Source organism: Phoxinus phoxinus, assembly GCF_949152265.1.
Source record: "Phoxinus phoxinus genome assembly, chromosome: 21".
Classification (NCBI taxonomy): Eukaryota; Metazoa; Chordata; class Actinopteri; order Cypriniformes; family Leuciscidae; genus Phoxinus; species Phoxinus phoxinus.
In genome coordinates this window covers 415,001-440,680 of record NC_136896.1, presented here as the reverse complement: position 1 = coordinate 440,680, position 25,680 = coordinate 415,001, and the positions used below count along the sequence as shown (strand labels likewise).

The 25,680-nt window shown below is 42.3% G+C and overlaps 2 protein-coding genes across 3 annotated transcripts in view; both read right to left on the bottom strand.

The window, feature by feature from the left end:
* The window catches only part of ryr2a (ryanodine receptor 2a (cardiac)), a 117,384-nt gene extending 103,684 nt beyond the window's left edge, over positions 1–13,700 (bottom strand). The window contains exons 1-2 of the mRNA XM_079595834.1: positions 13,676–13,700; positions 12,815–13,029 (exon numbers count right to left, since the gene is read on the bottom strand). Coding sequence (XP_079451960.1) covers positions 12,815–12,859 — 45 coding nt within the window. The 5' untranslated portion in view covers positions 12,860–13,029; positions 13,676–13,700. The remainder of the gene's footprint in view (positions 1–12,814; positions 13,030–13,675) is intronic.
* Positions 13,701–14,603: 903 nt separating this feature from the next.
* mtr (5-methyltetrahydrofolate-homocysteine methyltransferase) overlaps positions 14,604–25,680 on the bottom strand; it is a 36,295-nt gene continuing 25,218 nt past the window's right edge. The window contains exons 25-34 of one of the 2 annotated variants that reach the window (XR_013795674.1): positions 23,655–23,736; positions 23,426–23,524; positions 22,923–22,998; positions 21,767–21,922; positions 21,495–21,679; positions 20,273–20,473; positions 16,818–17,010; positions 16,552–16,664; positions 14,948–15,355; positions 14,604–14,822 (exon numbers count right to left, since the gene is read on the bottom strand). Coding sequence is in view for 1 of the 2 variants with exons in the window: in XM_079595471.1 (XP_079451597.1) it covers positions 15,269–15,355; positions 16,552–16,664; positions 16,818–17,010; positions 20,273–20,473; positions 21,495–21,679; positions 21,767–21,922; positions 22,923–22,998; positions 23,426–23,524; positions 23,655–23,736 (1,192 nt within the window). In the remaining variant the exon portion in view is untranslated. Of the gene's footprint in view, positions 15,356–16,551; positions 16,665–16,817; positions 17,011–20,272; positions 20,474–21,494; positions 21,680–21,766; positions 21,923–22,922; positions 22,999–23,425; positions 23,525–23,654; positions 23,737–25,680 lie in introns of both variants that reach the window. The other variant, XM_079595471.1, reaches the window with a different exon arrangement.

Sequence of the window (25,680 nt, the reverse complement as noted above, 5' to 3'; positions counted from 1 at the left end):
CTACAGTTAGTCCAAAATGCAGCCGCTAGAGTTCTTACTAGGTCAAGAAAATATGATCATATAACGCCAATTTTATCATCTCTACACTGGTTACCTATTAAGTTCCGTATCAATTACAAAGTATTGTTGCTGACCTATAAAGCCCTAAATGGTTTAGCTCCTGTATATTTAAGAGATCTTCTATCGCCATATAATCCATCGCGCTCTTTAAGATCGCTAAATTCGAGGCTTCTGGTCGTACCTAGGATAACTAAGTCCACTAAAGGAGGGAGGGCGTTTTCACACCTAGCTCCTAAACTCTGGAATAGCCTTCCTGATACTGTCCGAGGCTCAGACTCGCTCTCCCAGTTTAAAACTAGATTAAAGACGCATCTCTTTAGCCAAGCATTCACATGATGCATCTCATACCTTTTATACTACAGTTAAATCAGATCAAATGCATTCATATTATGAACAGCAGCTACGCTAATTATTTCCCATCTGCCTTCTTTTGTTGTTATCTCGGGACGCCTGTCCCTATAACTCAAATAGAGTTCGTCAGCTCCAGTTACATATCCAGCCTCTCATGGAGACGTCAGATGCCCCAAAGAGACGACTCGACGCCTGTGACGAGACGACCCAACGCCGGCGATATGTTATGCCCTAAATTTATGATTAACTAACTGTATTTTTGTATGTACATTTCTGAAATGCATTTTCCGTAAAGCTGCTTTGAAACAATATGTATTGTGAAAAGCGCTATACAAATAAATTTGAATTGAATTGAATGTACAGATTCAAACGAGCTTCTGACTAATGCAGATCAAAGCTCAGAAACCATCAGGAATCCATTTCATTCTGGATGTTTTCTCCCAGTCGTCTCAATGGCAGAACGTGTCCCAGTTTACCTGAACTCAACCCTACATATCAGCGCTGGGATCATAGAAAAGCTCATTTACAGACAGATGGAGAAAAATAAGTGGTTTTGATGCAAGAAACCAGGACTAACAGTATAAGCGGACATGTTCTGGTTAGAGATCACCGATACTAAATGTAATCGATGCCAATACCAATAGTTAGAATTTTTTTTTAAGGAAAAAAACTCTCCCAGTTAATGCTGCAAACTACAACAGATTATATTCAACTGCTATAATATTTACACTCAAATAAAAACTAAAATGTTTGAATACAAATAAGTAATAAACACAGTAATAAACACAGTAATAAACACTTCTCTAGTAACGAACTAATGAACTGTGTACACTGGTTAACTTCCCTGAGGTAACACACCTTCTGATATTCATGCTTGTTTTTCTAGATATAACTTGTATTAAAGTCGAAGAAAAGACTCTGAGGCCCATTTAAATGAACTGAGGCCCATTTAAGAGCGTCAAAACACCATTTCTTGATTGAGTTTCTTGATAAAATGTACAGAATTTGAAAGACTGTTTGTTATCAGAAGTAACAGAGCACAAAGCTGTGATTATTGAACGGGAGGCGCTACGGATCATGTCTGATGTCGGGAAACCGCAGAACTGCTGGCTTGAGCTGTGTGATTCAGAGGGTCAAATAAAGCCTGCATTAACGTCGCCATTTTTTTACTATTAAAGCGTTATTGTTCCGTTAACTTGCCCTAAATTCAAAACAAAAGACATTTTCTTCACACACAGAATGAGTTGCAGTCGGACATGTTCTCCGCCCCTTTGATTGACAGGATATAATCAGCACTGATGGTCGGCTGTTTTTAAACAATCGTCCGATAGCGAAGACGATAGCTTTAATCGTCCGATAGCGAAGACGATAGCTTTAATCGTCCAATAGCGAAGACGATAGCTTTAATCGTCCAATAGCGAAGACGATAGCTTTAATCGTCCGATAGCGAAGACGATAGCTTTAATCGTCCGATAGCGAAGACGATAGCTTTAATCGTCCGATAGCGAAGACGATAGCTTTAATCGTCCAATAGCGAAGACGATAGCTTTAATCGTCCGATAGCGAAGACGATAGCTTTAATCGTCCAATAGCAAAGACGATAGCTTTAATCGTCCGATAGCGAAGACGATAGCTTTAATCGTCCAATAGCGAAGACGATAGCTTTAATCGTCCAATAGCGAAGACGATAGCTTTAATCGTCCGATAGCGAAGACGATAGCTTTAATCGCCCGATAGCGAAGACGATAGCTTTAATCGCCCGATAGCGAAGACGATAGCTTTAATCGTCCAATAGCGAAGACGATAGCTTTAATCGTCCAATAGCAAAGACGATAGCTTTAATCGTCCGATAGCGAGACGATAGCTTTAATCGCCCGATAGCGAAGACGATAGCTTTAATCGCCCGATAGCGAAGACGATAGCTTTAATCGTCCAATAGCGAAGACGATAGCTTTAATCGTCCAATAGCAAAGACGATAGCTTTAATCGTCCGATAGCGAAGACGATAGCTTTAATCGTCCGATAGCAAAGACGATGGCTTTAATCGCCCGATAGCAAAGACGATGGCTTTAATCGCCCGATAGCGATTATTGGCCGATACATCGTGCATCTGTAGTTCTGGTGGCACTGATAAACTACACCTGAACGCCAGGTCACGTGACACAGGTGATATGAAGCTTTAGCAAGCTCTCGCAGTAGATCAGCAATTGAGTCATTCAGACATGTGATTCCTCTCAGCAGAGGAGAGAGCGAGAACTTCTGTGGGTGGAGGACGTTCACACACACACACACACACACACACACACACACACACACACACACACACACACACACACACACACACACACACACACACACACACACACACACACACAGCAGCTTTCTCTGGAAAGACTAGAAATCTAATGAAATCTTCAACTCACACCAGACCAAAAATTGTAAGTGTGGGACTAAAATTTTTACTCACTCACACACACACTCACTCACTCACTCAGTCACACACAGAAGGATGTATGGAGGGGACTGTGTGTGTGTGTGTGTGTGAGGCCTCAGAAGCTGTCTTCAGTAGTAGGTTCACTATAAATAGTGTGTGTGTGCAGCGGGCAGTGTGTGCCTCATTACTCAAGGCGTCCGCTGGCGTTGTGGTATATAGGCTGCCGTGACGTGTAGGGGTCAAACTCTGAAGAACAACCACAAAGTTCTGCTTCTTTCCACAAGAACTCAAGAACAGAGAGGAGCAAGTGAAACCAGGTCAGCTCACACACACACTTTATCTCGTGTTAAAGCTGCAGCCGCATTAGCAGTGGATGCTCGGATGGTCTGGAATAATTCATCCTGAAATCCAGGAGCGACAGAGAACGTTCACAGAGAACAATTACTAGTCAAGTTGAGCCGCTGCTCTAATCCGGTTTGACTCCCGTAATCCGCTTTTAATGTGAAGACAGTCAAATCACTGACACACACAGAACTAAAGTTCTGAAAGATTAAACTAAACCTGTGATGATGGACAGATTGAGGCATTTCTAAACACACTTCAGAGCAAACATTATGTGTAGATTGTTTTGCTATTATAACAATTTTTCAGCTGTTTAGTGGTCGAGAGTCTGATCACTCAGTAGCTCACTCTCCTCTTAAACACACACACACCACACACACACACACACACACACACACACACACACACACACACACACACACACACGATCTGAGGGATCATTCAGTGCGAGTACTAGTGATGAGGGACTCCAGAAACACAGAGCAGGAGTGCAGAGAATCTCCTCTACTCGTTCTTCTGGTGCACTACAACACTCCCCACTGATCAATCAGATTACATAAGAGCACTGCAGGAGAGAGAGAGAGACAGAGAGAGAGAGAGAGACAGAGAGAGAGAGAGAGAGAGAGAGAGAGAGAGAGAGAGAGAGAGAGAGAGAGAGAGAGAGAGAGAGACAGAGAGAGAGAGAGACAGAGACAGACAGAGAGAGAGACAGAGAGAGAGAGAGACAGAGACAGACAGAGAGAGAGACAGAGAGAGACAGAGACAGACAGAGAGAGAGAGAGACAGAGACAGACAGAGAGAGAGAGAGATAGAGAGAGACAGAGAGAGAGAGAGAGACAGAGAGAGATTCTACAGTAGTAGAATAACAAATGAAGAGAAAATATGAAAGATTGAGACTTAAAGGTTGCATGAGTGATTTCAGACCCAAACATAAATTATCACATTCATCTAATCTCTCCTAACGATCCGCTAGCTGCCGCCCCATAAGCAGGCCGTCAGAACCCCGCGTCTCTGTAGCAGCCGAGGCTCTGAGATCTGCATACAAAAACAATTGGTTTCACCAACCACTCAAAACCAAAATAAACAGTGTTCCAACCAATCACAGACAGGGGCTGGTGTTGTGAGGTTCTGCGCTCGTGTGCGGTGACGGCTGCACACGAAGTCGGAGCCGAAGAAGAAGCCAGCGTCTATCAACAAGAGAAACTCCCGAGTCAATCCCCAAGAGGAGAAGGATTAGGGCGAGGGAATACCATCATGTTTATTCCAAGACACGTATAGTTGTCGGGAAGGCTTCTGAACGGTGGAAAGAAATAAAAGTAAAAAAAAAAAAAAGTGCTGACTTGTTTGCATGTGAACTGTGTGTGAAAATATCCTTCTTGAAATAATATGAGCAAAGCTCGACTAAACTTGGGTAGCTCTAGCTAAGAAATTACGTCACAAACTACCTTGTAACCAATCAGATCAACGTGTGATCGTCAACCAGTGGATCTCTGAGTGAGTGAGTGGAGGCGGGGCTCATGTGCATATTCATAGAATCGCGCATACTAAATGAGGCAAGGGTGTCGAGTTACATTCAAGATATTGTAAAGCATGAATCATTTTTTTAAGGAAAAACGTTTAAATATGTGATTTTGGTGAGGAAAGAGGAGTTTTAAGGCATGTAATGATTGACTACAGGGGGACTAAAGATTTCAAACTCCTGTCTGTTAGATGAGCGTGTCAGGAGTGTGATTGTGGGATGTTCTGCAGCTGATTGGTCGACACAGACGTCTCCATTTGCATACTAAGAGCTGATTAAACTGTCACTGATCTCGACTAATGGAGCGCTTTACAAACGAGGCCACTAACGGTGTCACCGCTCATCATTATGTCTGAGCCGCGTGAATGATGATGGACAAACACCGCCGCGGGAAAGACAAACGCATAACGGGCGCTCATTAATAACCACTGGGGTCGTTTTCCTCAATACGTCCCGCTGAACCGCCAAACACGTCCACGGATCTCTCTCAGCGACTTCACAAACATTATACAACGATGAGTCATCAATATTTCCTTTAAAAGTGCTGGAAGATCATCACATCACATGCCACTCCCACAGCCGCTGTTCAGTGCCTGTTTTCCACTTCCTGTCTGAAAAGGTCAGCTTTGAATATCAGCTCATATCATTGGTTCATTTACAGTGGAAAGGTCACAGTCAAAGGATTGTTCACTTCAAAGATACAAACACACACACACACACACACACACACACACAGAGTAAACAAACACACACACACATATTGATTTCTGGGACTGCAAAACATTATAAAATTGTTTGAAACAATGAGAATTATTAAAAACCTGATTATCATTTTGACACTGAATATAATTTTACCACGTAACCCAAACCCCAAAATCATCTGTGCTGTAAAGTGTTTGAGTCCGCACTGTGTTCACTCCATTAAAGTCTATTTGCTCAGCTGTGGAAGATCTGCTGTCCCGCTGATTCAGGAGCACAAATATACCTGTCACTCACAGGAGATCGGCCAATGGCAAACCACAACCATCCAATCATCTCCTCAAAGACACAATCAAGCCCCGCCCACATGTGTTCTTGCTCCTGAAGCGCTTCTCTCGATATACAGAACAATAGAGGAGAGAAGACCAGCACAACTTCCCCTCATGACTGACGGGAGCTCAGGTAATCTGCACTGGCCGAGTCGTTCAGTGTTACTCTATGCTGTCTGCACGTCACATGTGTTTTCCTGAGAAATCATGAAACTACAATTAAAACAAACCCGTCTGCAGCAGTGCATCCTGCGGGTGTTTAAAGCACTTCACCCAGATGATGCCGTTAATGAGCTGAATAAACCAAGCAAACGCCAGACACTTCATGAACTCAATGGCCACGCATCGGAAGGGAAGAAAACCAGACTGTGATGCTGGATGACAGAATAACCTTATAAAGCATCATTTGGGACACAACTTGGATATTTAAACATATTTGCTAAAAAAGAAAAGACAAAGAAAACACATCGGATTGCAGAGTTAGGGTTCATATACACAGAACTTCCAGAATCTGAACTCAGACTGGACTCATTTGCACTGATGATAACGAGTGCATGTAAACAGAAGCACTAAAACAGACACTAGGTGTGTGTGTGTACATTGGTTGAAGGCAAGCGCACAAATGCTGCATCACGTCACATGGTCTCTTGTTCACTCGTCGCACTCGTTCACCTGGATCACATGACCTCACGCATGAACACGCGTCTGACGGCTGCGGCGCTGTCTGTGTGTTTGGGTCAGTCTGTGCAGTTCACCCAGAATGCAATGCTTCCGTATTGCTGAAAGAGGCAGATGGGCGCGACATCATCAACATGCACACACACACACACACACACACTCTTAAAAACTCACACACACACTCACACGCTCACTCTCACTCTCACACACAGACACACATTCACAACCACACATTCAATCATTTCATTCTGTATGAATTATAATATTGTTTTCTCATTGTGGATTAAAAAATGTCCCCACAAGCATAAGGATTTTTTATATTTTTATCTTTGTGGAGACATATTGTCCCCTCAATGTAGGCCAGGCCAGGCCACACACACACACACACACACACGTGTACACACACACACACACACACACACACACACACACACACAGGTTCACCAGCACTACATCACAGTGACACCAGAGCGAGAAACTCTTCCTCTCTCTCTCTGTTTCTTGGTCTCTTAATTACACAGTAAATCAGACAAACCTGCAGTGACTCTATTAAACACACACACACACACTCAGTGCGAGTACTAGTGCTGAGGGTCTCCAGAAACACAGGGCAGGAGTGCAGATCACCATTAGGACAGATCCTCCACTCGTCAGTGTTCACTACATAGACACCTTCAGGAAGTCTTTCACAAGGTTTAATGTTCTGTTGTCTCTGCTCTCAATCTCAGTCATGTGATCACTTGCACTGACCCCACGGCCCAATCACAGCTGAGATGATGTCATAACGTCACAGGTGACCAAAATCACACGCATCAGCACTAACCAGAGCTTCACTAACCAGAGCTTCACTAACCAGAGCTTCACTAACCAGAGCTTCACTAACCATTCCACAGAATCTAGTGTTAACGCGGAATTTCACATATTTGGAATGAAATTCTGGTGTTGTGTGGGAGAAGAACATATGTCTGGGGAAAATGCAAATCTGGGCGACACAATCCGTCATTTGTGACCGCGGGATCGCTCTGGTCGGTTTAACCGTCTGGCTGAGTGAGTAGACGCCCATTGTGTCGTGAAGCGGCCTGATTGGTTCGCGTGTCTGAGCCGCCTCGCCATAGGTTCGTGCCGCAGCCGATGACCGCGCTAGACGCTCAGCTGTGTGTCTGCTGTGCAGCTGCACTGCGTTTTGACCAGTTAATATAATCATTCATATTTTAAAGCTCATAACTATTACTATTTAGTTGTTACTTGAAGTGCTTAGAGTGCAGTGTTATGTCGCATCATGCAGTATTTGTCCTGAAGAGTACTGAGTAAATGTGATGTTGGTTACCTCAAAGTCATTCCTATTTTATTTGTGTATATTTTAATAATTAACATTAAAAGCACACTCTTTTTACGACTAAAATAATAGAAAAAAAACTGAATTCCCAAAAATGTAAACGGAAAAAACGGAATAAAAAAATAAAAAACATAAAACGGACTTTATAGGCCTACAGATTTCTATAGAGCCTTCCAGGCGAAAACCCGGATAAAACACACCGTAAACAGGCCTTAATATGTAGCGGGAAACCACCCAATCTGGCAACACCAGCCTCCAGAGGCGACGTATGGTCATTTAAACGAGTTTTATGACAAGGTCGGTGAGGATGGGATAAATGATTTAGTTATTCATGTGGACTGTAACCAGTGACAGATATTCAGTCATGTTTAAATGTTTTGCACTTTAAAATATTGCACTTTCAAGTTCAACCTTAACTTTCTTCCTCAGTTTGTGTTAGTAGAATGGTCTTGAGGGTTTTACTATTCATGTAACTTGTTTGTTGAGCCTGCCTGCTATATTTTTCCAGGATTCCAGTATTCCTTTTTAGTACTGAAATGGACCTTAACCTTAAACTGACATTTGCACCTTAAGGACTACTGTCCTATTTTTCTTTTAGGACAAAAAAGAAAAAAAAAGACTAGGGATGCACCGATCCGAAACTCAGTATCGGTATCGGCATCGGCTCCGATACTGCCATTTTTGCCGGATCGGGTATCGGTCAGACGAGGCCGATCCAAATCCGATATTGTGCGTATACTATTCTGTGTTATTGTTAAGCCCCACAAAAGGCACAAAAACATTATAAATCACCATAAAGTTGTCGTGCACTATATTATAAGTGTTCTGAAGCCATCATATAGTATAATGTGAGATAAAAATTAATATACAAGTCATTAAATTCAAGATCACGTACACTTTTCCCTCCGCTGCACCTGTCTATCCTTCTTCATTCAGCATCAAACAGCGTCGCGTTCGGTTACAAAAAATAACTATGTATGAACTAGTTCATTTTTGGAACTGTGAACTTAGTTTGAAATAGTTCATGTAGAAAGTGAACGTCCCAACACTGGTCTACGGTACATCTAGAACAGGCTCTTACACTAATATGGAAATGTTTGTAGGTGATATGAATTACAGATGCTTTATGACCAACAACACTGGCCAGAGGAATCTGCATATGCTAAATAGATATGGGTAGATTTACATATACTATTTAGATTTCACTTACTTTAATATGTAGAATTCAGAGTTCACTAGACACACTCATTACCAAAAGTCATTGTCAGTATGTGACACATGTCACGATACAGTAATCCGGTCAGCAGATCTGCTCTGAAGTGTAGCACATGACGTGAGATCCATAGACAGTATATAAACTGGACACAGCGACCCCATAGGTTTCAACGGAGAGAAATGAAGTCAATTAGAAGCACTCACTTCCTGATCGCAAGGCGAACTGCGCAGGCTCAAACTGAGCTTGACGACGTAGATGTGACGTGAGCAACCTGTAGGTCTTCTAGTAGCTGTGCCGAGAGAAATCTGAATCATTCCCTTACGAATCTCGCAGAGACGGAGAGCGTGGGTATTAGCTGTCCATGAGCTAGCAACGGGAGCAACTTTATCACTCTCTATGGGCTTCTCCCTTGACTTTATGCCTCCACGTCCTCCCGATTGCTTGCGAGCTTCTCTGCCTGTCCATACGGTAATTTTTCGACTTGTGCGACAGAGTCGCGCGGGTATGACGCAATCGTTAGCCTATTTTTACAAAAACTGCTTCTACGGGGCCATAACGTAAGATACAAGGTAATGGAGCCTTTTATACATTTTCGTGTTTCTTTAGAAATAAACAATGGACAAACGGTGTCTTTAAACGCCTCAGATGTAAAGTTATTCGCTGTCAAAGTGACGCCAAAATGAATGGGAGTCAATGGAATGCTAACAGCAGGTGGGGGTCCGCTAGCCAATGGCGGCGCCCAGGTCGGCTTCAATGTTTTTCGGAACACTGCCCCCCTGGTGAGATCAAACAAAACTGAAATGCATCCAAAGATGTTGCTATTGGTCGACGCCGCTGGACAGGCGTCCAATCAGAGCGGCTCAACTCAGCTCAACTCCATGTTTCCGCGGATGGTGAGGTTGTGTGTTCGAGAGAGAGAGAGAGAGAGAGAGAGAGAGAGAGAGAGACAGAGAGACAGAGAGACAGAGAGACAGATAGACAGACAGACAGCGTCGCACTTTGCTCGTTTATCTTCCCTTTCGATTATGTAACAGGAGAATCTTATCAAATTTTAATGTTGTGTGGAGAGAGAGAGAGAGAGAGAGAGAGAGAGAGAGAGAGAGAGAGAGAGAGAGAGAGAGAGAGAGAGAGAGAGAGAGAGAGAGAGAGAGAGCGAGAGAGAGAGGTTTGACGCTGCGGTTACAGAATCTCTTTCCCAGGTTACACTGCAAGACTCCCGTCTGTAAGATTACATCAGAGACGTCTCACGCAAACATGTGCGGCTCACAGGAACACAGAGAAGACTCTACGCCGCTCAGAGAACATGAGGATCATCTTCACAGAACTATTACACATGTTTCAGTCTCATCCTCATTAACACAGTCTATCTCAATACTTTACGGCTGAGTTCATCTTTTTGCATCAAAGAAATATTTATGAACGGTTTAACAAATTATAGACAGACAGACAGAGAGAGTGAGACAGACAGACAGACATAAAATAATATATACACACACATAGACTTTTGAATGGTAGTGTACACATTGATCATGACAGTAAAGAAGACATTTATAATGCTACAAAAGATTCTAAAATTAAAATTTTGATTATATTTTTTTTCTGGTTAAAGAAATACATAAACGAAGAAGAAAGCCAAGATATGAAATGTCGTGTGTTTGCGGAGTAATCCAGCGTTTTGTCGAGGAGGGTCAAAATTAAACGTGTTCTCCTAGATTTGGAGCTAAACTACAGAGAGTGAAGAAGACTTTAAAGGTACGGCAGTGTTATATCTCTACACCGAGGCCGGCGGGTCTGGCAGTGAAATCTGCCGACTTTATCAATCTTCCTGCCATTATATTGCAACACTTGCTTCTCAGCCCCGAGTGTGCACGCCTGGAACTCAAAAAGCATTAAAGACATCTCAATATAATTTTATAATCTGGTTCTTAACAAACTTTTCTTTTGAGATGTGCACTTTTAAGGTCCTGCATGGTTCAGTCGCACAGATATGCGGATCCCAATGCGACCGCACGCTCAATTTGTTGAATTTTACTCAAAAACGTTAAAAACATGATACGTGTTGTGTTTACAGGAGAATATCTGAAGAATAAATAAAGTAATAAATAATCTTGATATACAATCATGACATTTAATATTTTGGCTTTCATCACTATTTATGTTTGTCTTTCTCCTGGAAAAAATATTTGGTTGATTTGCCATGCAATGACCCTATAAATGCTGTTCTCTTTCTTCCGGACAAATGCAGAGTTTTTTTGTGATTGTTGCGGCCAAAAATCCTTGATTATGCGGCACGTTTTCTTAAAAAATGCGATGGAATATGCGGGATATTTATGCAATTTTGTGCGATTGAAATTGCGGGCTACTACCTTAATGTAAAGAGTAACTTCTTATTACTTCCTATGATAAGCTTCACGTCACGTAATGACGGAACTTTATAGCGTTGCCATGGCAACAGGGGAAAATGGCTGCTCTTGTGTGAAGTAAACGCAACATTTTTTAACTTTCTGCTAAGATATATGTGACTTTTTTATAAATATGCGGACTTTGGCTGATTATGGCGATCGCATAATCACGTTTTTCTGGAGGGACTGAAATATGAACAGTTTTCAACACTGATAATAATGTCTTGAACATTAGATCATCATATTACACTGATTTGTGAAGGATCATGTGACACTGAAGACTGGAGTAATGATGCTTTATCACAGGAATAAATGACACTTTACTATATATTCACATAGAGAACTGATGATTTACATTATAATAATATTTCTCTGTTTTACTGTATGTTTTTTGATCTAATAAATGCAGCCTTCGTGACTCTTTCAGAAACATCTCACCGACCCTAAACTTTTGAACGGTAGTGTGTGCATATATATATATATTATATATATTATAGGTATTTTATATTATTATATACCAGGTTTCATTTCCTTGTTCATTATTTCTTTGTTTTGCTGTTGAGATATTGAGGTGAGATGCAGAAGCCTCATCTTCATCATCAGTGATCTGAGAGCGTTTAGCTCTGTCTGCACTGAGCTGTCGAAGGCGGTGAGGAATCGATGGCATTTTCCACATGTGATGCTCGTAATGATGTTCTGCTGGTGTGTGTGTGTGTGTGTGTGTGTGCTCTCTCTCTTCATCACGGGGATCTCGTGCTGCAACAACAACTAGCGGATCGAATCCGGCAGAACTGATGAGGCTCTAGACCAACAGAACCACAGTCCAGCATCTGCACTGACGACACTGAGGAATGCAAAGAAGCCACGGGCCGCACGCATTATTACTGATGCATTCATATCAAACCAATCGAATAATAATGCCTGTGCCAGACTGGACCAGTGCAGCCGTTCTCAACCTTTAACTTCATCCTTACACAGTATGGCACACTAGCACCTGCTCAGCACCTCACAATCAATACGACCCGCATCCGATCCATCACCGCTCTCGGTGTGTTGAGCACGTCCTGGATCTGCTGTCTCATCTGACTGATAATGCACCGCATTTCCCACACGGATCAATACCGATCTATCCACACGCACTGGACTCAATCAGCCCAATCTGCAGCATTTATGCAGCATGACATCAGAGTAAACAGTGTGTGTCTGCAGTGGAGCTGAACACTGTCTCCATCAGGACTGCAGCTGACACACACTCACACACACACACACACACACACACTGCATAAGCGCTCAGTTTCCTCACACCCACGTTCAACAGATCCGGACGGATGCCGGTGACTCCCGCAGCATCAGCACCACTGCGGCGCGCACACACACACACACACACACACACACACACACACACACACACACACACACACACACACAAGCCCAGCGCGTGTACTCACGGTCCGCAGGAACTGGATCTCATCTTCGGCCTCTCCGTCCGTCATGGTTCGGCGCGGGTTCGGAGCCTCTCGCTGGACAGATGAAGCTCTCAGGCGCGCGACCGCGGCTCTGATGCGGGTGTAACGGGTGTCTCCTGCCGCGCTCTCATTGGACGGCTGGCATACTCAGAGGGCGGGGTTATGCAGATGAGCGTGCGGCAGCAGCAGGGCGCCCTCTGCTGGTGAACACAGGACAGCGCACACCGGGCCGGTTGCACGACTAGTAGTAATCTAATTTTTTTTCTTTAAGACTGGTCATCATTTTTTTAAGTCAGTCACATAAAAGGTAGATTGGTCTAATTTGAATCCGAAAAGTGAGACTGATTATAGGCCTAATTAACTCTTAGGACTTTCATACCTCAATATGTTTTTTATTCTGTATGTAAACGAATATGTCCATGAATATTACGACAGAGTTCATCCACATGGAAGCCTATTTCTGCCATAGCCTAAGAAGAAAAAATAAAGCTTTGAAAAATCTTAATTTTGATCCAAAAAGACGATAATTAGCCGAATAAGTCATAATTTGGACTTTGTATGTCATAATTATGACAGTATTATATAAAAATATTTTAAAATGGCGAAATTATGGCCCAGCTAACAATTGTTGTAATTAATAACGTTCTGGGAACGTTGGTTTTATTTTTTTATTGTAACGTTATCCATTAATATGTCAGATTTACACAGAAACTGATTTTACGTTAAGGGCCAAATAACATTGACTTCAATACAATACGGCTTTTAAAAAAATATGAATCATTTTCACAGACATTAAAATGATTAGCTAACAACTAACGTTATAACATTTCATTAATTTCTTACCACAGAATTAGCGGGACGTTCTTCTCTCTTTTGGTCAGTAAAAAGAAACTTCTCGGTTAACTTCATGTTCTCTTCAATTAGACGTGTAAAATCTCTCTGAAATCACACTATACTCTCGTATATATACATTAATTCTTATTAATTATTCCATAAAGAGGTCGATAAACTAATGTTAGTCAGTCAGCGAAACGTATGACCGTTATGTTTAAATTACGCCAGTTCGCGGGTTTCTGTGGAAGACAGAATAAGCGCGTTCTGGAGAAGAGCGCGCAATAAATACAGTTACCAACAAACCACGTATTTATGCTTTTCATACTACGCTTAACCTTGTTTTAATATATATATATTTTTTAATTTTCAGGGAAGGTCCTTATTTGGTTCCCAAAAAAACAACCAAATGGAAACAGTGGAACATCTATACAGCGCGAACATGTGAATGTGTTTATAAATGATTGAAATATTAACATAAAATCTCAAAAATCACTCAATTAACACAATGTATGAAATATAAAGTGATACTCAGGTTGTCTAACTGTGATAATAATACATGATTATAATTCTTAGGTTTTGACTGTAAGAAGAGAACAAAAGCTGCAGACTCATGAATCATTAATGGACAGAAGAAACTGAACTATTAAAACCCTTCCATAGACATCAACTCTTTCTAAACTAATAACACTATAGTACTGGCTCATATTACACTCATATTTTATGAGCAGGTATTTTTTAAACATAAGTACAACATTCTCAGTGCACTGTATCAAATCATTCATTTAAAGGTAAAATACAATATTGGGATAATATTATTAGGATAGAAATATGAGAGTAAAGTTATAATGAGAGAATGTGTGAATAAACCTGATGATCTGAACCCCGAATGATCAATTCATAATCTCCTTAATTAAATATAGTTACACAATTACAATCATAACCGACAGAGTTTTTTATTAGAGTAGATTTATATGAAAATATAGGAAGCACATATTTCAATATTCATCGTAACAGAAATTTTCACAATGTTTGTTCAGGTGTGAAATCAACCAACTTAAAAAAAATTAAACATTGATAACGGTTAACGGTTCTTATGATCTAATATTAATACTAAAACTAGGCATTTGCTCTTGTGGACCACACAGACACACTCTCTCTCACACGCGCGCGCGCACACACACACACACACACACACACACACACACACACACACACACACACACACACACACACACACACACACACACACACACACACACACACACACACACACACACACACACACACACACACACACGCACACACACACGAGCAAACCCTATGATGACATCAGAATCTAAAAGAATGAATCAAAGGATCTGCACGAGGCTTTAAGTTAAGACTTTAAATCTAATAGTTTCATAAGAAATCAACCAATAAAACTCACAGGCCTAAAAATAAAGAGATTGTTTGTCACGGTTCCATTAAAAACAGAAATGTAATTAAAGCGGCGCTCGGACTCTGTAGTGTAAAGATAGAAGAAGTTTTTTGGACTCTTTGAGATAAAAATCCCCAATCTGGGCCGAAACCATCAGAACCAGCGAGCGGCCCATCACAGCGCTGTCAGTCGGTGTCGTAGCCCAGCACCGGACCCAGCCAGCGCTCCACCTCACACACCGGCATCTGCTTCCTCTGCGCGTAATCCTCCACCTGCCGACACACACAGAGAGAGAGTCAGTGTGTGTGTGTGTGTGTGTGTGTGTGAGAGAGAGAGAGTGAGAGTGTGTGTGTGTGTGTGAGAGAGAGTGAGAGTGTGTGTGTGTGTGTGTGTGTGAGAGAGAGAGAGAGCCCTGACTACTGAGATTGTGATGATTGACAGTTTGGTAACCGTAGCAACATTCTGACATCTCACATTGTTGTTATCCACTATTTTTGACCAAAGTCACGTTAGACTCATTATATTTGAGCACCGCGTGTAAACATGTTTATATGATCCAGGAGTTGATTGGGTTGCAGAATGCGGTGTCACTCCAGTACATGTGTGTGTGTGTGTGTGTGTGTGTGAACAGAACAGGATCGAACACGACGCAGTGTGTGCATGACGAGGACTATTCAGTGTTGCATCACAAAAATAAAATAAAATAATGTCTAATTTACTTACAGCCTTTTATATGATGCATTCTGAAAGTATTTTTAATGCATTATTTATGCTTTGTAACACACCTTATAATGCAGTGTATGATCTCATGAATAAGTTATGATAGATATTCATTCTATTTATTCAACACCTTTAGAAAGTATAATGCATTAAAACGCAGGACAAACAACGCATTTCAGACGCAACGAGGAATCTGGAAATATCATAATGCATTTTAACTGTGCTTACAATTATTTATGAGGAGATACAATGCATTATAACGAACATTATGAATGCATTATACATAAATCCCCCTGTGGTGAAGATCCAGCTGTTAATGTAGTTTATGTGTGTGTGTGGTGTTATTAATCTGCTTTAACACACACCATGTGTTTCTGACGTCACACACTACCTTGTAACCAATCAGATCAACGTGTTCGTCAACCAGTGGATCTCTGAGTGAGTGAGTGAGTGAGTGGAGGCGGGGCTCATTTGCATATTCATAGACCCGCGCATACTAAATGAGGCAAGGGTGTCGAGTTACATTCAAGATATTTTAAGGTAAGAAAAGACGTTGATATATGTAATTTTGGTGATCAAAGATGAGTTTTAAGGGATAAAATGATTAACTTTGAGTAAAGTCTTACTAAAATAATTATAATTATAAAAAAATAAAAATCAGGGAAATCAGGGAATACTTCACATGAACCTGCTGCAACACACTCATCAGATGGTCCGTCATTTAACATGTTCCCCGTGAGGTGCATACCTGCTCTTTAGTGATCTTCCCCACAGCGAAATAAGAGGCCTTGGGGCTGGAGAAGTACAGGCCGGACACGGACGCGGCGGGGGTCATGGCCAGAGACTCGGTCAGAGCGATTCCTGCCAGGAACAGGGACACACGGCATCGTCAAACTTCATAATCACAAACAAACCGTCTGTACAGTGCAAAGGACTGGCCAATCACAACTCAGGCTACGTCTACATTAATCCGGACACGCCCACACTGGCGTTATCAGACTCTGTGTCCCGTACCGGTCTTCTCCTGTATGTCGGCCAGTTTCCACATGGTGAGTTTCTCGGTGTGGTCGGGTTGGCTGGGATAGCCTGCGGCCGGTCGGATGCCGTCGTAGCGCAGGCGGTGGAGGTCAGAGGTCGACAGATCCTCCTCTCCGCTGTAACCCCACCAATCCCTGCGGACGCGAGCGTGAAGCTCCTCCGCGAACGCCTGCAGAGAAACACATGCTGGCTTTACATCACGCGACTGGCTTTACGTCACGCAACTCTGGCTTTATAACTCGCAATTCTGACTTAATATCATGCAACTCTGACTTTATAACTTGCAATTCTGACTTAATATCATGCAACTCTGACTTTATAACTCGCAATTCTGACTTAATATCATGCAACTCTGACTTTATAACTCGCAATTCTGACTTAATATCATGCAACTCTGACTTTATAACTTGCAATTCTGACTTAATATCATGCAACTCTGACTTTATAACTCGCAATTCTGACTTAATATCATGCAACTCTGACTTTATAACTTGCAATTCTGACTTAATATCATGCAACTCTGACTTTATAACTCGCAATTCTGACTTTATATCACGCAACTGACTTTATAACTCGCAATTCTGACTTTATAACTCGCAATTCTGACTTAATATCACGCAACTCTGACTTAACTCGCAATTCTGACTTTATAACTCGCAATTCTGACTTAATATCATAGAACTCTGACTTAATATCACGCAACTCTGACTTAATATCACGCAACTCTGACTTAATATCATGCAACTGACTTAATATCATGCAACTCTGACTTAATATCATGCAACTGACTTAATATCATGCAACTCTGACTTAATATCACGCAACTCTGACTTAATATCATGCAACTCTGACTTAACTCGCAATTCTGACTTTATAACTCGCAATTCTGACTTTATAACTCGCAATTCTGACTTTATATCACGCAACTGACTTTATAACTCGCAATTCTGACTTTATAACTCGCAATTCTGACTTTATATCACGCAACTGACTTTATAACTCGCAATTCTGACTTTATAACTCGCAATTCTGACTTTATATCACGCAACTGACTTTATAACTCGCAATTCTGACTTAATATCACGCAACTCTGACTTAACTCGCAATTCTGACTTTATAACTCGCAATTCTGACTTAATATCACGCAACTCTGACTTAACTCGCAATTCTGACTTTATAACTCGCAATTCTGACTTAATATCATAGAACTCTGACTTAATATCACGCAACTCTGACTTAATATCACGCAACTCTGACTTAATATCATGCAACTGACTTAATATCATGCAACTCTGACTTAATATCATGCAACTGACTTAATATCATGCAACTCTGACTTAATATCACGCAACTCTGACTTAATATCATGCAACTCTGACTTAACTCGCAATTCTGACTTTATAACTCGCAATTCTGACTTAATATCATAGAACTCTGACTTAATATCACGCAACTCTGACTTAATATCACGCAACTCTGACTTAATATCATGCAACTGACTTAATATCATGCAACTCTGACTTAATATCATGCAACTGACTTAATATCATGCAACTCTGACTTAATATCACGCAACTCTGACTTAATATCACGCAACTCTGACTTAATATCACGCAACTCTGACTTAATATCACGCAACTCTGACTTAATATCACGCAACTCTGACTTAATATCACGCAACTCTGACTTAATATCATGCAACTCTGACTTAATATCACGCAACTCTGACTTAATATCACGCAACTCTGACTTAATATCACGCAACTCTGACTTAATATCACGCAACTCTGACTTAATATCACGCAACTCTGACTTAATATCACGCAACTCTGACTTAATATCATGCAACTCTGACTCAATATCACGCAACTCTGACTCAATATCACGCAACTCTGACTTAATATCACGCAACTCTGACTTAATATCACGCAACTCTGACTTAATATCACGCAACTCTGACTTAATATCACGCAACTCTGACTTAATATCATGCAAATCTGACTTTATAACTCGCAATTCTGACTTATCACGCAACTCTGACTTAATATCACGCAACTCTGACTTAATATCATGCAACTGACTTTAGAACTCGCAATTCTGACTTTATAACTCGCAACTCTGACTTAATATCATGCAACTGACTTAATATCATGCAACTCTGACTTAATATCATGCAACTCTGACTTAATATCATGCAACTGACTTAATATCACGCAACTCTGACTTAATATCATGCAACTCTGACTTAATATCACGCAACTGACTTAATATCACGCAACTGACTTAATATCACGCAACTCTGACTTAATATCACGCAACTCTGACTCAATATCACGCAACTCTGACTCAATATCACGCAACTCTGACTCAATATCACGCAACTCTGACTTAATATCACGCAACTCTGACTTAATATCACGCAACTCTGACTTAATATCACGCAACTCTGACTTAATATCACGCAACTCTGACTTAATATCACGCAACTCTGACTTAATATCACGCAACTCTGACTTAATATCACGCAACTCTGACTTAATATCACGCAACTCTGACTTAATATCACGCAACTCTGACTTAATATCACGCAACTCTGACTTAATATCACGCAACTCTGACTTAATATCACGCAACTCTGACTTAATATCACGCAACTCTGACTTAATATCACGCAACTCTGACTTATATCACGCAACTCTGACTTAATATCATGCAACTCTGACTTATATCACGCAACTCTGACTTAATATCACGCAACTCTGACTTAAAATCACGCAACTCTGACTTAATATCACGCAACTCTGACTTAATATCACGCAACTCTGACTTAATATCACGCAACTCTGACTTAATATCACGCAACTCTGACTTATATCACGCAACTCTGACTTATATCACGCAACTCTGACTTATATCACGCAACTCTGACTTATATCACGCAACTCTGACTTAATATCACGCAACTCTGACTTAAAATCACGCAACTCTGACTTAATATCACGCAACTCTGACTTAATATCACGCAACTCTGACTTAATATCACGCAACTCTGACTTAATATCACGCAACTCTGACTTAATATCACGCAACTCTGACTTAATATCACGCAACTCTGACTTTATATCACGCAATTCTGACTTTATATCACGCAATTGCGACTTAATATCACGCAACTCTGACTTAATATCATGCAACTCTGACTTTATAACTCGCAATTCTGACTTTATATCACGCAATTCTGACTTTATATCACGCAATTGCGACTTTATATCATGTAATTCTGAGATAAAATGTCAGAATTGTGAGATAAAAAGTCGCAATTACTTTTTTTTTTTTTTTTAAGCTTCCATCGATCTTTACCATTTTGATGCAGAGACATCTAGAACTTCGCTATCATCATGAGGCTGAAAACGCTGATTTTGAAGGTTTACCTCAGCGAGTCGGTCCGCCAGCGCTTTGACCATGATGCTGTTGTAGTCGTCGTTCTGCTGCTCAAACGCCCTGCTGAGCTCCTCCGCTCCGAACACGGACACCGCGAACAGACCCACGTAATCCTGAACGCCGCTGCCGCGCGGAGCCACGAAGTCCGACAGGCACAGGTACGGCTCCGAGCTCGCAGAGTCCTTCTCCGCCTGCGGGAGAACACACGTGGAAACATCAGGACTGAACACGTGACGCATGAGAGCAGAACAAGCTGTGATTGGTCTATTTGATCCAAGCGGCTCCTTCCCGTCTCTCTCTTGAATCCGACACACAGAGAGTTAAACTGCAGTTCCTCCACTGGCCACTAGAGAGCGCTGCAGAAGAGACTCAGTCCCATAGATGGGTTTCTGTGCAACGTCATCACATAGATGCGCGCGCAACTAGGCGGCAGAAAGCAGCACTCTTTACAGCAATTCTAGCAGAAACAGAGATGACACGGAGCTGTTGTGCTGTAAACTACACTAACCGCCAAAAAGATGGATTCAAAATGTAAGAAATCAATACTTTTATTCATCAAGGATGAATTAAATGAATCGAAAGTGACAGTAAAGACATTTATAATGTTACAAAAGATTCTATTTCAAATTAATGCTGTTCTTTTTGAACTTTCAATTCATCAAAGAATCCTGAAAAAATATGTTTTTATCAAATTAGCATATTAGACTGGATTAATGATGCTGAAAATGCAGAACTCGGCATAACACCTGTTAGCGGTTTTGCCTCTTGAATGCGCGCGCATCCAGTATTGTTTGTATACAAGAAACCCGTCTATAGACCCGCATGTTAAACTGCAGTTCCTCCACTGGCCACTAGAGCGGCTGCAGAAGAGACTCGGTCCCATAGACCCGCATGTTAAACACAGTCTGGTGCAGGAAGTGCTTTTGGTCTATAAAGCTAATCTTGCTCTTCATGACGACTGTGAGGGAGATTAATGTTTTTATAACTCATCCATTTAAATTATATTAAGCCTTAAAGTTCTGCATAATTAAGGGCGTGGCCACTTGAGTGACAGGTGGATTGCCGCTGATGTCACTGCTAGCATTAGCATCACGTCACCTCAGCTAATCCGCCTCGCTGCAAATTGTCGTTTATCTGGGAGTGACGCGCGGGCAAGATGCCGATGGTCACACACACTACGCACATATGTTTTTATGTCTACGGTTTGATCACCTGCTGTCGGAGGCCGTGGAAGGTGGCGACGTGTGAAGTGACATCATCACCGTACAGGATGATGTCATCGCCGTCACTCTGAGCGCGCCAGAATCCCAGAATCCCCCGGGCCTGAAGACCTCCGCTGTCAATCAAGCGGTTCAGCAGCTTCACAGCGTCATCATGGACACGCCGAGCCTCCTCTCCTGAAACACACACACACACACATTAGAGAGGTCACCCACGCTGACCTCTGACCTCTGTACGCTGACCCTGCAGCCAATCAGACGCACCCACGGTTTTGTCCTTGAATATTTTGGGGTATCCGCGGTTGGGGTATTTGCCCCTCAGCTGCCACACGTCAAAGAACGGCTTCCAGTCGATGAAGTCCACCAGCTTACGCAGGTCGTACGAGTCGAACACGCGTGTGCCCAAGAACTGCGGCCGCACTGAGAGACACACACACACACACACACACACTCCTGATGTAACGAACACTATAGAGCAATTCTCTGTCATTTCTGAAACTGAGATACTACACACACACACACACACACACACACAGTGATCACCTGGTCTGGTCTGCGAGAGCCAGTCTATATACTCTCACACACACACACACACACACACACACACACACACACACTGTGATCACCTGGTCTGGTCTGCGAGAGCCAGTCTATATACTCACACACACACACACACACACACACACACACACACACACACACACACACCTGGTCTGCGAGAGCCAGTCTATATACTCTCACACACACACACACACACACACACACACACACACACACTGTGATCACCTGGTCTGGTCTGCGAGAGCCAGTCTATATACTCTCACACACACACACACACACACACACACACACACACACACTGTGATCACCTGGTCTGGTCTGCGAGAGCCAGTCTATATACTCACACACACACACACACACACACACACACACACACACACACACACACACCTGGTCTGCGAGAGCCAGTCTATATACTCACACACACACACACACACACACACACACACACACACGGTCTGGTCTGCGAGAGCCAGTCTATATACTCACACACACACACACACACACACACCTGGTCTGGTCTGCGAGAGCCAGTCTATATACTCACACACACACACACCTGGTCTGGTCTGCGAGAGCCAGTCTATATACTCACACACACACACACACACACACACACACACACACACACACACACACACACACACACCTGGTCTGGTCTGCGAGAGCCAGTCTATATACTCACACACACACACACACACACACACACACACACACACACACACACACGGTCTGGTCTGCGAGAGCCAGTCTATATACTCACACACACACACACACACACACACACACACACACACACACACACACACACACACACACACACACACACACACACACACACACACACACACACACACACCTGGTCTGGTCTGCGAGAGCCAGTCTATATGAAGGCCCTTCTCTCGCGCTCGACTCAGAGACAGGAAGCGTCTGTCCTGTGGGAAACAAACACACCCTCACACTCACACACACTTCAGTCTGTGCACTGAGGCTCGTGTCAAAAAACACGGCTTGTGTCGTGTAAAAGCAGAACTGGTAGTGAAGCTCATTCTGATTCTGATGATCTACATTATTTTAGAACTGTACATTACTTAGAAACATGCATCTTCTGTAAAGCTCTGAAGCGATACGCTTGTGAAAAGCTCTATACAAATAAATGTGCGTTGAGTTGAAAACACCATCATGTCATGCGTCATGTGTCATGCGTCATGCGTCATGTGTCATGTGTCATGCGTCATGCGTCATGTGTCATGCGTCATGTGTCATGCGTCATGTGTCATGCGTCATGCGTCATGCGTCATGCGTCATGTGTCATGCGTCATGCGTCATGCGTCATGTGTCATGTGTCATGTGACCGCAGACCTTCAGCGAGTCGTAGTGATCGTGTCGGATGTCTTCATACTCGTCTCGGAGCTCCTCAAAGTAATCCTCACGCACACCTTCATCCAGCAGCTGAGAGCACTGCACATCACACCATCATCTTCATCATCATCACACCATCATCTTCATCATCATCACCATCATATCTTCATCATCATCCTCATCATATCATCATATCTTCATCATGAGAGAGAGAGAGACATTCACTCACCACTACTACGCTGCGGGACGCGTCCAGCACATGAACGACGGGCGAGCTGTAGCGCGGGGCGATTCTCACCGCCGTGTGAGTCCTGTCAAAACACACACACACACACACACACACAGAGGATTTTCTGTCAGTTTATCGACCGTAATCAGATGAATGAACTGTAAAAACCTGTTTTACTAAATGAACGAACATAATATTCTCTTAAAGAACTGACAGGATCATTTTGAAGTTTCATCAGTGCAATTACCTGAAACTTTTAGAGGCAATAACTACATCAATCTCACTCAAACATTATCAAATATGATATTTCTGAATGATGAAGCAAATGAATCAGTGAATCAAAATGATTCATGACTCATGGAAAAGAGTCAAAGTGAAGAACTGAAGTGTGTCTTATTTAAATATCAGCAGCAGAAAGAGTTGTTCAGTTTGACTCAGTGAATCAGTGACTCAGTGAATCAGTGAATCAGTGACTCAGTGAATCAGAATGATCCTGTGAACTGATTCATGGAAAAGAGTGTGTGTCTGCTACTGATATTTAGAGACTCGTGACGAGATTGTGAATCTAGAGTGTGATGACACAATCTTCAGGAGTTAATGGCTCCCCGTCATCGCTGTAGTGTGTAACATCGCTGTAGTGTGTAACATCGCTGTAGTGTGTAACATCGCTGTAGTGTGTAACGTGTAGTGTGTAACATCGCTGTAGTGTGTAACATCGCTGTAGTGTGTAACGTGTAGTGTGTAACGTGTAGTGTGTAACGTGTAGTGTGTAACGTGTAGTGTGTAACATCGCTGTAGTGTGTAACGTGTAGTGTGTAACGTGTAGTGTGTAACATCGCTGTAGTGTGTAACATCGCTGTAGTGTGTAACGTGTAGTGTGTAACGTGTAGTGTGTAACGTGTAGTGTGTAACATCGCTGTAGTGTGTAACGTGTAGTGTGTAACATCGCTGTAGTGTGTAACATCGCTGTAGTGAGTAACGTGTAGTGAGTAACGTGTAGTGTGTAACGTGTAGTGAGTAACGTGTAGTGTGTAACGTGTAGTGTGTAACATCGCTGTAGTGTGTAACATCGCTGTAGTGTGTAACGTGTAGTGTGTAACGTGTAGTGTGTAACATCGCTGTAGTGTGTAACATCGCTGTAGTGAGTAACGTGTAGTGTGTAACGTGTAGTGTGTAACGTGTAGTGTGTAACATCGCTGTAGTGTGTAACATCGCGGTAGTGAGTAACGTGTAGTGTGTAACGTGTAGTGTGTAACGTGTAGTGTGTAACGTGTAGTGTGTAACGTGTAGTGTGTAACGTGTGTGTGTGTAACATCGCTGTAGTGTGTAACGTGTAGTGTGTAACGTGTAGTGTGTAACGTGTAGTCTGTAACATCGCTGTAGTGTGTAACGTGTAGTGTGTAACGTGTAGTGTGTAACGTGTAGTGTGTAACGTGTGTGTGTGTAACATCGCTGTAGTGTGTAACGTGTAGTGTGTAACGTGTAGTGTGTAACGTGTAGTGTGTAACGTGTAGTGTGTAACATCGCTGTAGTGTGTAACGTGTAGTGTGTAACATCGCTGTAGTGTGTAACGTGTAGTGTGTAACGTGTAGTGTGTAACGTGTAGTGTGTAACATCGCTGTAGTGAGTAACGTGTAGTGTGTAACGTGTAGTGTGTAACATCGCTGTAGTGTGTAACATCGCTGTAGTGTGTAACGTGTAGTGTGTAACATCGCTGTAGTGTGTAACATCGCTGTAGTGTGTAACGTGTAGTGTGTAACGTGTAGTGTGTAACATCGCTGTAGTGTGTAACATCGCTGTAGTGAGTAACGTGTAGTGTGTAACGTGTAGTGTGTAACGTGTAGTGTGTAACGTGTAGTGTGTAGTGTAGTGTGTAACGTGTAGTGTGTAACGTGTAGTGTAGTGTGTAACGTGTAGTGTGTAACGTGTAGTGTGTAACATGTAGTGTGTAACGTGTGTGTGTAACGTGTAGTGTAGTGTGTAACGTGTAGTGTGTAACGTGTAGTGTAGTGTGTAACGTGTAGTG